Source organism: Amblyomma maculatum, chromosome 3 (assembly GCF_055883805.1).
Source record: "Amblyomma maculatum isolate TAMU_Amacu chromosome 3, ASM5588380v1, whole genome shotgun sequence".
Lineage (NCBI taxonomy): Eukaryota > Metazoa > Arthropoda > Arachnida > Ixodida > Ixodidae > Amblyomma > Amblyomma maculatum.
This window is the reverse complement of record NC_139346.1, coordinates 124316298-124334285: the sequence shown is the minus strand read 5'-3', so window position 1 is coordinate 124334285 and position 17988 is coordinate 124316298. Positions and strand designations below refer to the sequence as shown.

The following is a 17988-nucleotide window of genomic DNA, read 5'->3' as shown; positions in this document are numbered from 1 at the left end:
ACTGTCCTAAGCGGACGAATCTCTTTCAGCGAGTCGGTGATTGGCGCCTGGCCTTGTCTCACTTCTTTCTGCGTCATTCGGCGCTACGGTTCATGCTTCTCTGCGACCAAAGACACCCTTTTGCCATGTGCTTTGTCCAGTGTATGTTGCCCATAATAATTGTTTCACAGGAAGAGAAAGGCGCAGTATCGGTCACATTTACTCTGTGGACACCTGAACCGCGTCGTAAGGCAAGAGATGAAGGTAGGAGTGAAAGCGGAAAGAGACAAAGGGGAGCCGTAGTGGAGGGCTACGGAGTAATTTCGACCACCTGGGGATCTTTAACGTGCGCTGACATCGCATAGCATACGGACGCCACTTCGTTTCACCTCCATCGAAACGCAGCCGCCGAGATCGGGTTCAAACCCAGGAACTCCGGACAGTAGTCGGGCGTCTTACCACTACAGCCCCCCGGCGTGGCATCAGTGCATTGCCGGAATTTGTTGTGTCATCCGTCGGCGGTAAACTTTATGGAACATCGCGTTACCTCCGAGAGGTTTTGTATCTTATCGCTCACTTGTCCCGCGGTTCATCGAGAGGGTCTGTAATCAGTCAAAAGAAAAGACATCAATAAGGCTTTAGTTGATCGCTTTCCCTGTCCGCTTGTACTGCACAACCTTTAAGCCTGCATCCTGGAAAAACGTTTTAAGGCGACTAAATATATATGAGTTCACGCCTGCGACGAAACATTTTGCTTTCACCTCTACACAGATACCCTTCAGTAAAAACCTGAATGAACGAAAACGGCACTTATGTATTATCTTAGAGCATGTAGTGTGTTTCCTCAGCAAAAAGAGGAGAACATAAATTACGTGTTTATTCACTTCTATAATGCCGCGTTCTTCTAGGATGTGCTTCAACGCACACCGAAGAAAGATCTGCTCGCATAACACAAAAATAGATGCTTACCTGTGATGGAGGCAGCAATACTATATCACTCAATTTTCCCGCTAGTTTCGCAGGCAGTGTGGTGCAGTGTAATGGGTGTTGTAGGGACCCGATTTGTGCACGAATATTTTGTGGATAGCGTTGCGAAAATCCTTGAAGTCCTGATCGGCAGAGATTTGAGTGAAAAACTGCCCTCCTGTTTAAAAAACGGCATCAAATAAAACATTTACATTGCGTACTGCCAGTTAGGGGTGCTTTGGGAGAGCGAAAACATGGTGTGTAATTATGTGAATGCATTATACCTGTATTGTAATATATTCCATTGTACTTTATTGTGCTATATTGTATTCAATATTGGATTGTACAGTATTGTATTGTTGTGTTTGTTATTTGTATCCAACAGCCTTAAATGCCTTAAAGATGAAAAACCTAGTCGGGCGGCAAGGTTAGAGTTACAGACTAGTACGTGCGGAACGCTTTTCGTACACCGTATGTAGCCGATATTTTTTTTTTTTCATTTTCGTATTTTTAAATTATTGCAAATTTAGTGTTCATTAAAGCTCTGGATGTTTTTATAGCTTGGAGGTGTTCTTTTTGCTTTTCAGAATCCAGGGTCACAAACCACACAGGAATTCCGAATCAGCTCCCCTCGGCTTCATGATGGTTCAGCCTGTACCATAAGCCATAATACCGAATCAGGTATTAAATTGATGACCGATTATTAGATACGGCTTTTACTCAAAATATATCTGAACTGTGCCGTTTTCTGACAAAAAAGAAAGTAGGCATGCTTATTGGTATTGTGTTATATTCGGTCCCCAGATATTCCAGTTGCAGCTTCAAGCAGCGAAGGTGAGATGATACTCATTACTGTACTATATTTGTTTTCAGTTTCCCACTAATCAGCGGCATTTAATCGGATATATATTTTTAACCGGCCAAAAAGCACATTTCCTTCGTCACCCAGGGAGAGCTTCTAGAATATTTATAACATTAACAATAGGAAAACGATGCTGAAGGGTAGCAAAATATATTGAATTTGGTTATTTTAATATTCATGAAGAAATTTTAACATATGACAATTCTAGAATAAATTGCTTTTTATTTCTTTCTTCTTTTGATCACCGACTACTTCCGCATGTTGTAATATTCAGGAATAATCCATAAAATGACACAGAACACTACGTTTTATTTAATTCTTATCTTGATTCCCTACAAGTTGCGGCCGTTGCAACCTTGTTAGGTATCCATGCGTGCACGAAAGGTTTAGGTAGTCACCCGGAAGCGGCAAAGTAACATTGAAGCAAACGCCAAATAATCCGTTATTGTAGTCGGGCCTGGGAATGCAGCTGCAGCCGGCACTGCAAGGTTGTTGTCCGTCCAGTAGACACTGAAAAAACAAACGTGATAATTGATCTTCTCACTGAGACGTAAAATACTAAACATATTGAATACATTGGTGTTGTATAGAAGACAAGGATGAAACCAGATGAAAACATTTTTGAATATTCAATATTCTCCAGAAACGAACCAAAAATGCATGATTTTGTTGCTCACCTTCTAATCGCCACTTCAACATGAAATGGTTCTTATGCACGTTTCATTTTACATGCCTGTCATGAAGGAATCCACTGGAACATTTTTTTTGCTTCGGCAACAAATGAGACCCCAGCACTACATTCTAATTTATTGATACTTCAGCATACAAAAAAAATTAATTGGCGATTTTACTCCATAATGTTAATAAGTTTTTTGCTTTCCTCTTTGTAACCAATTAGCTTGACTATAAGTACTTTGCAGAATTGTCGTTAGACTAATATTTTTGCGGCGCATTATTCCCATTTCTGTTCTCTTTCAATAAAACACATGAAAAAAAAGCCTAAAAGGATATGATGCTTCTATTCTAGTTTAGTATGTTTGGCGTTCTGCGCAACAAGCGTTGCTTCAAAAAGCGCAACAATATTGACGTAAAACAATTTACAGTGTGCAAGTTAGGAGATAAAAAATGAATTGGGCTTCGAACGCGTGCATTGCTGGATTGCAGTTTGGTATTTCACGGAATAATCAATTTGCACACATCTTACTAGGTTTGGGTTTCTGCACTTAAGTTAGCAATTTGTTATGAGTACTTGACGTCGAATCGTATGAGACTAAATGCAAAAAGAGCTGAGAAGCTCTGAATTAGTTTCACTGAGCTAGCGCTCACAGCCTTTTTAAAACCTGGGTTACATTTAGCAGGGTCATCTGGCATATAAACCTACTGATCAAGTCGTGAGCGTCACTGATGAGCTTCTTCGAAGCAATGTCACCCCGGAAAAAAAGAATTAAAGTAATGTTCGAATGGAGTGGTCTCTCAGCATCGGATACAATGACATCCGATTGGATTACCTGGTCTAGCGATAGCTGAATCTGATTCATGAAAGCATGATTAAGATTCGATAAAGCTCTGTTTTCCTCTCCCCTCGCCAACCAGTTTTGCTAGTAGCCACGGAAACAAAGAAATAAAGTAATGTTTGAACGGACTGGTCTCTCAGCCTCCGACACAATGAAATCTGGTTGCCCTGGTCGAGGTGATTGCTGAATATGATTCAAGAAAGTACTGTTTTCCCCTCTCCTGCCTAACCAGTTTTGCTAGTACTCTTTTATCTAGTTAGCAGCTGAAGTGGCAGCGCTACTCGAGCTTTGATTTTCGCAGAAGCGGCCGTGCACACACCATTTTATTTTCCTTCTGGCCACATAATCTTCCACCATAATAATGTTTGGCATGTTTGGCATGTTTTTATTTTAGTCTCTATCAACTGTGGATGCGACGTGTCTATAAGCCACATTCTTTGTGAGTGCCCCATATACAGTGAGGAAAGACAGTGTCTGTACCGTACGCTGGAGCATCTAGATGGACGCCCATTGACTGAAATAAAGATTTTAGGTCTCTGTCCATGGCGATAGTCTGCGATGAAGGCATCCCAGGCACTTCTCCGCTTTATGAAAAGTCCAGGCCTAATCGAAAGACTATGAGTTTGCTTTTAATTTAAGTGATATGACTGTGACATGATGTGATGCGGCATGTTTGTGATATGACTGTACTAGCTTCAACCATCTCTCTCTCACAACTTTTATATCCACTCAACCCCTTCTCCCTGTGCAGGGTAGCAAACCGGTTGCTGTTACGGGTAACCTCCCTGCATTTCTTCCTCCTGTTCCTCCTCCTCATTGCTGTAGTCGCCACCAACCAGCACACCTTTCGCACCTACTGATTCCGCCGTTTGGTGGTAAAACTATTTTCTGGATGGTTCTCTGTTCCTGAATACTGTCCCTGAATTCACACCATTGACTCCTTTTTCCACACAACATTTTGCGGTTACGCATTGCTCTATTCTCGCCATACTAGCTTCCATTGACTGCCGGTACACCTCAGGTGGTTTCTTTAGCAGTAAATCTCCGGACATGCATTCAGTTCATCTCTACAGACTGTCCTCCATGCTATACATTCTCGGTACTGTAAATATCCTACAATTGTAACTCTCCTCCTATACTTGTCGTACGACTTTTCCTCCCAAAAAGCCACCCTCCTAGTGGCTCTTCTGGCAGCCGCCATCTGGGTATACTTATACTACAGTTACACTACTACTAAGGCGAAGCGAAACCGTGGATTAGGCTCCGATAAGTTGTCCTTGCAAAACGAATAGTTGTTTCGAACAGGACAAGAGTGGCAAGCAGATTTATATAGAATATGGCGAAAACATATCGCCCAAAATATAAAATTAGAATTACTAGTGAGGAGGTAAATCTATGGGTTAAGAGGCCTGGCCTTTAAAATTGTCGCGGACATGGGGTCTTGCGACAGTCAGAGTTGAAAAGAGAAGCTGAATATTTTTCTCCTTGCCTACCACAACGAAACATTGAAATTGTCTATGCGATCGCCAACAGTTTTTCACCTTTCATTAAACCTGTGTTGCCACTGTGCATGCTATCACTTTTAGAACGAGTATTACATCCGCGCACAATACAAAGGGCGAGGAAGAAACTAGCGGACCGGAGCGGATACATTTACATTAAGCACTGTAGTTGTATTTGGTGACCTGTTCATCACAACAATATTATAACTCTTTCTGATTTGCTTGTTCGATTTCTATATGACTGCTTTCACATTTTTTTTGTGGTTTCATGCTTCGCCTTTCCAGATTGTGAGCTGTACTGCAAGCATTCTGCAAGATAGTCCAGACAGAGTGCCGCTAACAGAAAAATCTTCCGGTCGCAATATTATACAGATGGAGTCTCACTGACCGGTTGTAGAGCATGCCCTTTGACGGCTGTACCAAAGGACAGGAGGAAAGGGATTTTAAACTGCAGTCCTAAGCAAGCAAGAGAAATTTCTAAATACTTTTTTCTCTGAGGTGCATACCTCCGGCACGAGAGACTAAAGCGATACACCGCATAATAGCACAAGCACGTACCAAACACGAACACATGATCCACGTTGCATGAGAGAGAGTAAGGTGGGAGGGAAAGTTTAAAGATAGAAAGAGATACCCTGCACCGCCCTTCCTACTACATCGGGAGTTTTAACGTGCACTCATATCGCAAAGCACAGAAAGCCTCTCCGTTTCCTTGCCAATAAAACCCAGCACCCAGAGGTAGGGTTCGAACCCGGGTACTCCGATGCAGTAGCATGGTGTCGTAACCTCTGAATCATCGTGTCAGGTTTAGGTCATCGTGGAAAGCAAGCTTCAGTAAAGTCACGGGTAGGTTTCAATGGCTAACGCGTAATACTCGTCGCCGCATTGGCATCATGTCACTTTTCAACCTCTCACTCGTCCACGATGCGATTTTCGAGGAACGTGTAAGGTTGATCCAAAAAGGCACATTAGTAAATTAAAATTTACAGTGTAATCAGCAATATACCTCTGAAGAGAGTTTCTGTAAGACTCTTAGTAATGCAAGTGTTTCTTCTGTGTGCAAGTGAAAGCTTGCAGTAGGTGAATGTAGACTCCACCTCAGTAAACGGAACGTATCCAAATGAAATATTGAGATGAAGAATACAGCCTTTACTCTCCGCTGAGAAACCTAAGCAGCTGTGTTCGAAATGTACACTTTTAGTTTTCTTCCTACCATCAAGAGCAGCCGGACTATACCCCCAGCAGGGTGGGGGCCTCTCCTAAATTCCTACAATTTACCCGGTCCCTTGCTATCAGCATCCATGTGAGACCCGCAAACTTCTTAACCTCACCCACCCACCTAAATGTATTCGGCCCGTGCGGCACTTTCCTTTCCTTGGAATGCAATTTGCTACCCTTAGCGTACACCTGTTGTACACCACTCGCACAACATGCCTGCCCTTGCCCATTTCTTCATGATATCCACTGGAATGTCAATAACTAGAGTTATTTCTGCGACCCACTCTGTGCACTTCCTACCTCTTAAAAGTCAACTCCGGCAATTTTCAATGCTCACAGATATCAAACAAAATTTCCATCAGACGTTCTTCTTAATGTCAATCAGTACATGCTCTAAAAAGAATAATTCAGAACGCTATAGCTTGCAAGGGTGAAGGAAGGGGCTAATTGGTGTCTGTGTCTGTGGTTGGTTTCTGTGTCTGTGTTTTGAAATGCGCTGTTTTGCTTTCCAGGACGCTAAAGTTTTCTCATAAAGTACGTAATTTTAAAGATAGCGCTCCGGGACCCTCGACTCGCACTGCCAGAAAGGAAATTTGTACCACCAACACTGTGCTTGAGACGCCATAGTCATTCAGGGGTTTTCGAACAGACGATGACAACAATGCAACGGCCCTACAGCGCGTGGCTTGTACGGTGTGGTATTGCCTGTACGTTGCCATGAGGTGCTGCTGACACGGAGCAGGGCCCTACTCAGAAACAGACTGACACGACGCAGACACTGCCGACAGCTTTCTTGCAAACAGCATATACCTTGGATTCACTGTCTTGTAACTTCACCTCACACTTTAATGCATCCCTTTGCACAATGCTATATACATATAGTATTGTGTTGTTGGTTACAAGAGTTATTCTACCACAAGCAACACACTGATTTACCACCGATTTCCCGAACAGAAGGTAAATTGATTTATGCTTTCCGGCGCCCCCTCTACACCTTAGAATGTGTGCATGCTCGGAACATTTCACGTGGGCCTGCTACCAACATAGGATTGTTCTTTGAGAAGAGCTGGGCCTTGCGAGTGCTAGGCGATTATGGAAATCGGATGCTGTGTCCATGATCTCTCCGCACACGACATAAGCTAAATCACCCGCGGCAGTCCACCGGTGCCATAGCGGCGGGTTGTTTGCGTGCCTCCGCCAGAAAAGAAAAAAAAAAAAAACATGCCAAAATTTGTTGCTCTCATATAAATAATACGCGATTGGATAAATTAATGTAAATACCCGTACTGAGGGTCCCTGCTCAAGATTCTGGGGATAACTGCGATAGAAGCGCATGTCTGCTCGCTGCTCACAGCTGCCGATATGTCGCTTAGCTCATCCGATCTCGTATTTTAGCTCCGCTGCTAAGGGGTCGCCGAGATTACGTCTTTCGTTTACTCTTTTACTCTGAGGTTGACATTAAGGCTGTTCCACGAACAGACCACTTAATAAAGCTGGATCAATTCCGAAGCGCCGTCCGCTGCGGCCTAGGTTTGAAACAGTTTAGGCCTAGCAACGACTAAGGCGCAGAGCTCGGCCAGACCACTGTTGTCCGCCACTCTCGCGGTCAGCGCCCTTGAGGTAAGCTCACTGCATTCGGTGAAGCAAGTGTAGCGAATTGTCGTCTATTTTCTTGATGCAGCTGGGGTCGGTCATATATTTATGTCCCACTTAACCTTTATTACGCCGAGGAAACAATCCCAAGAGGACCAAACAGGGATACATGCTGAGCTGTCGAGCGCTTGCTCTCGAAGACTGGTATCCGGCGATCGACACAGTATAGGCAATGGCTACATGACTTATTGGTTTTGAAACTTGCTTTATTTTGCGAAGTGCACTTAGCTGAAACTGCGTGGCCGCCCATGCGCTTTAAAGTATTACATCCGGGTTCAGCTCCCCTCCTGTACACTACCCCAAAACAACGTCGACACCGTCGGTGAGCTTCGTACTGGGTAGTCGTTATATGCAGGTTTGTTACGTATGGCATGTAAGATAACTTGAATTTGGAAGCTGCTTTCGTTCAGAGCGCAATAATTTTCATAACATGTCTAAGGTCTATAAACTTTTATATGCGCTCAGTTTTTATCCATACCATTATTTGCAAAAAGCATTAGCTAACTAGCAGCGCCTAGAGAAAATGAAAATAAATTGAACAAATGGCATTTGGTTCGAATCAGCTTAAATATTACATGCGGCCGGAGTATTGCTGTGTAGACAATAATCTCACTCGCAACGACACGGATTAGTGTCGAAGTCGAGAAGAAAAAAGGGAATTTGTAGCAACACTCGGTCGCCCTCATATAGCATGCCGGCCAGTTGCTTCTGGTTTGTGAGTGCTTAAATGGCTTAAACATTGTAGGGAATTGATGTTTCATACAGCAATAATTTAGCCGTCTTCAAGACTGCTCGCTTGTTCTGCCCTCATTGGCTATGCATGCCAAATATTGCTTCTCCTTTTTAATTACATTTGGATAACGAGCCCTAGCTAATCTTGTCCAATGACATCGAGAAGAGATCACCGACATCACATAATGCTGTTTATGACAGCGATTGACGTTCGCACACCTCGGCAGAACGGCAGCGGGTGCGTGCGGCGCGGCTGCACGCCTGTGTCATCATCACCTGACGTCACACAAGGCACTGCTCTCCGGGCAACGCGCGATGGTTAAACCTTGATTAAAGGTTTTGCTTATTTCAAATTATTGCTCACGTATTGCAAAGAATGTAATCGCTTATTGTGTTGACCAAGCCTTCAGCAGTATAAATAAATCATTAACCCAGTACGGTCAAAAAATTGCCGAAGTTGTCCCTTACCATTGCATCACCTTTCCTTTCCTTCCTTTCCTTAGCCCTCTGCGTGGTCCTCAACTTTAGCAGAACTGTTTTCGTTAGCCTGCACGTTTCAGCTTCATAAGGGAGTAGAGGTAAGATGCAACTGTTGTATACTTTTCATCAACCGTTATCTCTAACTTAAATAAATAAAATTAAATTGGTTCACAGGAAGGGAAAGGCGCAGTAACTGTCACACTTGCTCTGTGGACACCCGAACCGCGCCGTAAGGGAAGGGAGGAAGGTGGGAATGAAAGTGGAAAGAGAGAAAGAGGAGCCGTAGTGGAGGGCTACGGAGTAATTTCGACCACCTGGGGATCTTTAACGTGCGCTGACATCGCACAGCACACGACGCCTCTTCGTTTCGCCTCCATCGAAACGCAGCCGCCGAGGTCGGGTTCGAACCCGGGAACTCCGGCACAGTAGTCGGGCGTCTTACCACTGCACCACCCCGGCGGGGTCTCTAACTTCTCCCATTCCAAGTTTCTGAATACTTCCTCTGAACAAGCTATAAATAGTACTTCGGAGATCCTGCCTCCTTGCCTAACACCATTCATTATGGAAATTGTGTTACATTCTTTATGCAGAACTATGGTTGCTGAGCAGTCACTATACATACCTTCCTGTACTTAAAAAAAAAAAAAAGGCCACTCCACAGCCTGATTTTGCGATGCCGGTATGACTGCCAAAGTTCCTACATAGTGAAATGCTTTTTCGTAATTAAAGAATGCTATTTATAAGGGCAGGTTATATTCCGAGTATTTTTCTGCAACCTAAGTGATGGTATGGATATAATCGATACTAGAGTATCCTTTCTGGAACCTGCTTGATCTTTCGTTTGATTGAACTCTGATTGTCCTAATTCTATTTGCTATTATCTTAGTAAAGACCTGATATGTAGGAAAGAGCAAGCTAATTGGTTTGTAATTTTTTAAGTCTTTAGCGTCCCTTTTCTTATGAGTTAAGATAATATTACCATCTTTTCATGAGTCCGGTATCGTCGATGACACAAGGTATTATGTGTACAGGGTAGACAGTTTTTCTAGCACGATATGCTCGTCATACTTCAACGTATGTGAAGTTACCTGGACCTCACCCTCTGATTTCCCCCTTTCCATAGGTTTAAAAGCTTTCTTAACCTCGTCTTTCGTCACACGCGTAATGTTTGTCTACTTTTAACTGAGTATCACTTATTATACTGACTACTCCGGCTACTCTATAGATCAGTATAGAACTTCTCGGCTACTTTGACTATCCTGTCATGTTCGTGATGACATAGACTGTCTTATAACTTAGCATATACATCTGATTTTGGCTTACGCCTATGTCTTCTTCACCGTTTTAAGGCTCCCGCGTTCTTCAGAGCAGCGTTCACTTTTACCATGTTATACTTACTTATGTCATCCAATTTAAATGGGATGTAAGCTTTCATAGTTTGGCGTTTCTAATTCGTAATACTTCGTCTCCTTGAATACGTTAACGGTATCCTCTCTAACTATCCTACCGCCTACTGCTACAGCGCACTCAGTAGCGATATCTCTGAAATTATATCGCACGAGCGGACGGCGCTCGTGCGATGACGTCATGTGCAATGAACCTATACCAGTGGGAAATTTTAAACGACACTAGTTTTCTCTGGGAATAAAGATGGTGGCAGAAACTTGCTAATCGTTGAAAAGATTTTATGAGACATGCAAATGTGTTTGCACTGAATGCATACCAGCGTCTCACTCCGCCCATAACGTGCATAGGCACGATGCGAGGACGCTTCTTTGCTTCCGTGTTCATCGGCCTCCATCTCCTACAAGCTTGATAGTGGTGAACATGTTGAAACCATGCACGTGTGTAGACACTCCGCTTCAAATTGGTGAACACGGTGGCCACTTCTCCTTTTGTCTTCGTTTCGGAATAGCAGATAGATATTTCTTCTGAATTCCTTCTGTACGCTTACATTTCTTTCTTGTTTTTTAAATCCGGTAAAGAAATGAGAAGTAGTTGCTTTCAAACCACTCGAATTATATGTTCTACCTCTACCCCATCTCTGCTGATCATTATCCTTTTCCTCTATATTTCGTATATCGTATCACTATTATAAACATTTTTCCAGGGAATGAAGTCCTTGAAATGGGGTTTCGGTACATTTGTTTTACACAGATTTGTTTTGAGGCGTGAAATATAATACCCCTTGAGTATTCCACGTAATTCAGACCTACTGACGAATGTTATCACCTTTTTATTCAACATGACTTGCACATTACACGGAATTATATATATAATAAATAAATTGGCAGAAGATATTTTTTGACCTTATCAAATCCTTCGCATCAATACTAAGATTCTGTACTCGTTCTACGAAAGTGCGAAAGCTTGGCCTAACATATTTTAAAGCCTACAAGGCAAATATATCAGACAGAAAATAACGCCATATTTCGACAGTTCTACACCGAAAGCTTATTAAATATGGCGTTGGATGTCAAGGAGCACAATGAGCTCTTTTTTTATCCAGGTCTCATTAAAATAGGGCCCACACGAACGATGTCTGGATGGTTGGCGCGAGTATATAATTACAGATGTGTGATGCATCTAGCGTCATTGTGGCTTAATAACGGAAGATAAGGGCGATAGCTGCAAGATGGTAAACTGACCGCATACTGTCTGAAAAAACAAACACATGGTGTTTTCATGCCATGTGTTGATGAGGGAGGTCGGCCGGCTTTTTTTTTTTTGAACGCTCAAATGCTCCCCGTATTTCTGCAAAGGTGCGTACACTGCCGTACGCATTGCCGCGCGAACACTCAATCGCCTCGTGGCTGTGATGCTTCGCCGCAAGCCTCACCCCGAAACAGACCATGAATCGTATCTACCAAAAACAATACTTTCTACATTTCCAAGTCCAAAGAAACAATAAGTTGTCCATCAATCGATGGCCAGTTGAAGCCCGCGATCCAAGTTATGGAGGACCTAGAAAATTCTTAAGTATGCAAACTGGCCAAGTGAAAAGAATCAAAATAATTAGGAACAATTTCAAGATGCCAAGGCAAAATGCTTAGAGGGTGACGACGCTAAAAAGTGCTTTACTTCAAGCATAGTTGAATGAATTAGCAAGAACGACGAGATAATCTCCCAATGTAAAAAAGCAACGCAAACCGTGAGATAAAAGCAGCTTAGAACGTAAAGATTTGAACTAAAGCAGACGGAAGCAAGGGCTTTATAAAGCGTATCGGCAGGGATAGACAAAATTCTTGTCAAGTTGATTAACAATCATTCACAACCTGATAACATTTATATCGAATGAGCAAGTTCCGGATACTCGGCGGCATAGTGAAAAGCATTTTCTATATAAATAGAAGGGAGACGCGATGGCCACTATAACCTTGAAGCGGAATAAGATAGTTCCTGTTACATACAGGCCGTCAGTGCAAGCTGTGAAATTAAAAATGCAGTCATGGCCAGAAGTTATCAAGACACTCGGAGAACTTGGAAATTGGATAAAATATGGCAGGAGCTTAGATCATAGCGTGTTCAGGCTTATGAAATTATTAGAAATAACTTGGGCGGACACGAAATCTTTTTATTTAGCCTTCCTTGTCATAAAAGGGCATACCACAAAGGAAACAGGGAATTCCTGTGGAAGTTATGCATAGATCATGAGGTGATAAATTCCGTGCAGGAAATATACCGGGATAATAAGGTAGAAACTGCATTGAAGAGGGATAAAGGTACTGAAATTGTCGGGATATGCAAAGCTTCATTTCAAGGTTGTCCCCTCGCCCCTACTCTTTACGGTCTAGATTGCAAGAAGGATAAGAAAAGTAATTCGAGTTGCAATCAGTCGTATAGGCTAGGCGGAAAGGTCGTACAGCAGCTCCTCTACTGTTTATTGGTGTAAGTTATGCGGACGATTTTCCACTGTTAGCAGATATTGAAGAAGGCCAGCAAACTCTTGTTAAATCTTACGGAGACAAATGCGGCAGTATATGCTGAAATGTTAGCGCCATTAGGGCAGGTGTAATAATTTTCAATAGTTTAACCAAAGACGTTCTTATTATAGAAAGCTTTGAAGTACTACGAGTTGCAGAACATAAATGTTTTGGGTGTAAATGAACGAACGACAGACACAAATAGAGAATCACAAACGAGCTGAAAATAGCGAGGATTGGCCGAGCAATGAAACGTATGAAATTGTGGGGATAAAACATGTATGAGGTTTTGAGGTGTATTTGGAACGGAAGTACGGTTCCAGGCCTCACTTTATATTGTTACGTGGAAGATTTACAGTCCCAAAGCTGTCCGCACAACTAACGTTGATGAGGGCACCGATTTCACGACACTCAGCGTCGTCGTCTTCTCGGAGTCTGTTGCACTTCTTCATCCTCATCACGAACAGCGAATACAGCTAAGTAACACTACCCCCTCGCGGGAAAAGCGCAGTCCCGGTGCGATCTATGTTAGCGAAATAGAACGTTAATGATAGGGCTTTAGACGGGACACATGCACTATTTCGGAGGTTGGTGCTGTGGACGACGACTTCGGAACCACAGATTCAACTTCGTAGGTGACGTCGGTCACGGGGCGCAAAACACGGTAAGGGCCAGTGTAACGGGGCAAAATTTTTTCACACAAGCCCACTTGACGGCATGGGAGCCACAGCAAAACGAGAGATCCAGGAGTATAGTGAACATCACGGTGGCGGCTGTCGTACCGGATCTTTTGAGAGCCTTGGGATACAGAGAGTCTGGCATGAGCTATCCGGCGGGAATCATGAGCGCGGTGACGGCATCACTGGTGTAAGTACCGGTGGCGTCTGCCGCGGGTAGAGAGGTGTCGAAGGGCAGTAACGGGTGTCGGCCAAATAATAAATAAAATGGGGAGTATCCCGCGGTAGAATGGACAGATGAATTGTAGGCGAATGTGACAAAGGGGAGATGAACGTCCCAATCTCGATGGTCGTCAGACACATACATGGCCAGCGTGTCTGTGAGGGTACGGTTTAGACGTTCCGTGATGCCGTTGGTCTGGGAGTGATATGCGGTGGTGAATTTGTGGCGGACGGAACACGGACGGAGAATTTCGTCAACCACTCTCGACAGGAAACAGCGGCCACGGTCAGTTAGTAGTTCGCGAGGAGGACCATGATGAAGAATTACGTTTTCTAGAAGGAAGTCAGCGACGTCTGTGGCGCAGCTGGTCGGGATGGCTCGGGTAATAGCGTACCGCGTAGCATAATCGGTGGCGACAGCGATCCATTTGTTCCCCGAGGTGGAAACTGGAAAGGGGCCAAGGAGGTCAACGCCTATACGGGAAAATGGGTCAGTTGCTATGGGTATCGGCTGCATATGACCTGAAGGCAAAATTGTGGGCTTCTTCCGACGCTGACACAGTTCACACGCGGCAATGTACTGCTGGACAGAGCGGTAGAGCCCCGGCCAGTAGAAACGTCGGCGCAGGCTGTCGTATGTGCGAGAGACACCCAAGTGGCCAGCCGTGGGAGCATCATGGGACTGTTCAAGGATGGTGGAACGCGGGTGTCGTGGAACGACAAGAAAAAGGTCTGTGCCATCTGGTCGCATATTACGTCGGTATATGGTGTTCTCGTGGAGCACAAATAATGCGAGAGATGGGTCAGGGCGGTCGGCGGTAAGACGGAGGATAATGGAATGCAGAGAAGGATCTAGGTGCTGTTCCTTGGTAATGTTGGCAAAGGCGCAGACAGAGAAGACATATGCATCATCGTCAGAGTCTGTAGGACTAGTGGAGTCGACGGGATGACGTGACAAACAGTCTGCATCTTGGTGAAGCTGGTCAGACTTGTAGACGACGGAAAAGGTGTATTCTTGTAGTCGTAGCGCCCAGCGCCCCAAACGGCCAGTAGGACCTTTGAGAGAGGAAAGCCAGCACAAGGCATGATGTTCTGTTATCCCAGTAAAATGGCGGCCAAACAAATGAGGGCGGAATTTTGTAATAGCCCAGAGAAGGGCCAGGCACTCTCGCTCTGTAATAGAATAATTTTGTTCGGGTGTTGAGACTGGCATACGCAATCACCCTTGTACGGCCGTGTTCTTGCTGAGCGAGAATAGCTCCTATTCCATGGCCGCTTGCGTCGGTACGGAGTTCAGTATTGGCGGAAGGGTTGAAGTGGGCCAAGACTGGCGGAGTAGTTAGAGCAGCAATAAGCTCTGAGAAAGCTGCAACTTGTTCAGGCCCCCCAAATAGAATGAAACGTCTTTCTTGAAGAGTTGGGTGAGCGGACGAGCAAGGACTGCGAAGTTCGGGACGAATCGTCTGAAATAGGAACATAGGCCAATGAAGCTTCGGACATCACTGGATGAACACGGAGTGGGAAAATCTCTGACGGCACGTATCTTGTCAGGGTCAGGCTGAACACCAGAAGCATTAACCAAGTGACCAAGCACTTTGATTTCCCGATGGCCGAAACTGCATTTCTTTGAGTTGAGTTGAAGGCCGGCGCGGCGGAATAGCTCGAGAATGGTAGAAAGGCGAGAGAAGTGGCTGTCAAAATGGACGAGAAAACAATGACGTCGTCTAAGTAACAAAGGCAAGTCGTCCACTTGAAGCCGCGCAGCAATGAGTCCATCATCCGTTCGAAAGTTGCAGGGGCGTTACATAGGCCAAAAGGCATGACTTTAAATTATAGAGGCTGTCAGGGGTGATGAACGCTGTCTTTTCACGGCCTCTCTCGTCGACAGAAATCTGCCAGTAGCCGGAACGAAGGTCTATGGATGAAAAGTAGCTGGCTCCGTGCAAACTATCAAGCGCGTCGTCGATGCGCGGAAGAGGATATACATCTTTTTTGGTTATCTTATTCAAATGACGGTAGTCAACGCAGAATCTCCAACTGTTATCCTTCTTCTTGACCAACACGACAGGGGATGCCCAGGGGCTACTGGAAGGCTCGATTATGTCGTTCGTTAACATCTTTTCTACCTCCGTTTGAATGACGCGTCGCTCGGCAAGCGAAACACGATAGGGCCGCCTGTGGATAGGACTGGCGTCCCCGGTGTCAATGCGGTGGGTTACAACTGTCGTTTGACCCAATGGGCGGGTGCCGAAGTCAAAAAGGTCACTGTAGGTAAACAAAAGCTTGTGTAAATCAGCGGCGAATCCAGGTTGCAGATCAGCTAATATCATGCTGTTAAGCGGATCAGGGCGCGATGTGGACGACGAGGGGGTGTTGGCAGGGACGGCAGTTGTGTGATCTGCAGACAGAGCTGAAATGGCACAATCGGTCATCGGTGACAGCGAAGCTAATGAAATTCCCTCGGGCAGTACTTGAGTTGAAAAGCTGAAGTTAAGGACTGCGAGAGTGGTGCGGTTCTGGGAGATGTGCACAATTAGATGAGGAAGGGTGACGTGCCGCTGCAGCATGACATCAGTAATGGGACAAGAGAGATAGTCGCCATCTGACACGGGTGGAAATGGCGACATAGGGATGTAAACGGCAGTTTTAGGAGGAAGGCGGCTAAACTGTGCTGATCAAAGTCGAAGTGAGCAGGAGGGTTCTTCAGAGCAGAGCGGAAGGTCCAAGCGAAGTAGGCCGCTAGAGCAGTCAATAAGGGCAGAGTGGGCTGTTAAGACTTTGCGGCATAGAAACAGGACGTCTTGGATGTAAGTGAGATAAGACTCCGTAGACGTTTGGGCCCGAAAGGCGAGCGCTTTTTTGGCGGCAATGTGGAGGCCAATAGGCTTTCCGAATAGGTCGTGCAGCTTCTGTTTGCAAATATCCCAAGATGTTAGCTCGTCTTCCTGGGTTTCAAACCACACCCGCGCGGTCCCAGCCAAGTAAAATATTACATTCGCGAGCATGAGTGTTGCATCCCACCTGTTGTGCTTGCTCACGCGCTCGTATATGGCTAGCAAGCCGTCTACGTTGACGTCGTCGGTCCCGCAGAAGGTTCCGGGGTCACGGGGGGGGGGGGGGGGCATTACAACAGCAGGGGCGGCGGCTGTAGAGGTAGAGGCGTCGGTAGTTATCGTGGTGGTTCCGATGTGCCGGCCGCTGCGGAGATCCAGCTTGTGACAGGGGATCGAATAGATTCACCTCCACCAAGAGATGTTCCTTGGAAGATTTACAGTCCCAAAGCTGTCCGCACAACTAACGTTGATGAGGGCACAGATTTCACAACACTCAGCGTCGTCGTCTTCTCGGAGTCTGTTGCACTTCTTCATCCTCATCACGAACAGCGAATACAGCTAAGTAACATTATAATTGTGTTTCGACCTGAATGCAGATGTAGTACATTCAACACTAGAAATAAACCAGACTTGGCGGATGTTGACAACTAGGTGCCAAAAGCAAACGCACGAATGAGGTGGTACAGGTTGATATGGTCTAGGCAGATTTAGACAGATGAACTATATATACACCAATACCTAAACGCGTTGTCATAAAATGAAGAAAAAGTATCTCGGGAACTAACCAGTATGTTTGCATAGCATCAAGAGCGAGAGATAGCGTTTAACAACAGGTAACAACAAGCCATACGGCAAAGATTGAATGAATTCTGTCTGTAGATGCAGAGTACATGTATATATAGCAGTATATTGATACTGGAAAATACAGATCAGGAAGGAATGTCTCCATTGCTCAAAAGGCAATGCCTTACTTTTGGGAGCTATATCTGGCTGCCTTAGAACACGGAGCTGCAAAACGAAATTTGACAAAGACGATGTGGAATGTGCAATGCACCGTATAATTTCATGTTATCTATCTGCTATTAGATACAAGCGCACTCCTCCTCTTTTAGGATCTAGCGTTTTAAAACACCAGTTGTCGGTTGCATGAATCTGCAGGGAAAGCTAACAAAACAATATATTAGCCACTCAAGACCCCTTAAGTGCGACGAGTAAGTTGAAGTTATTTCGGTAGCCATCGGCCGCATTGGCACGCTCTCTCTGCCCGCTTGGTCTTCGCAGCTCTAGACAAATGGCGTGCGGCTGTGTTCAACGAGCTAATTCGGCCGGGCACACTGAGTCTTGAAGACGGAGCGAATCCGTCGTCGTCGCACCCCTAAGCTGCCATAGAGACAGCGGGAATGCATGGCATATTTGAATAGTGCGC

The 17988-nt window shown here is 44.9% G+C and overlaps 1 protein-coding gene across 6 annotated transcripts in view; it reads right to left on the bottom strand.

Annotated features, from left to right (window-relative positions):
* Nucleotides 1-1980: 1980 nt before the first annotated feature.
* Nucleotides 1981-17988, bottom strand: part of LOC146195944 (uncharacterized) — a 112359-nt gene continuing 96351 nt past the window's right edge. For 2 of the 6 annotated variants that reach the window (XM_084597969.1, XM_084597970.1), the window contains exon 5: nucleotides 1994-2317. In XM_084597969.1, coding sequence (XP_084454095.1) covers nucleotides 2194-2317 — 124 coding nt within the window. In that variant the 3' untranslated portion in view covers nucleotides 1994-2193. Of the gene's footprint in view, nucleotides 2318-17988 lie in introns of all 6 variants that reach the window. The other 4 variants (XM_084597972.1, XM_084597973.1, XR_014706059.1 and 1 more) reach the window with 3 other exon arrangements.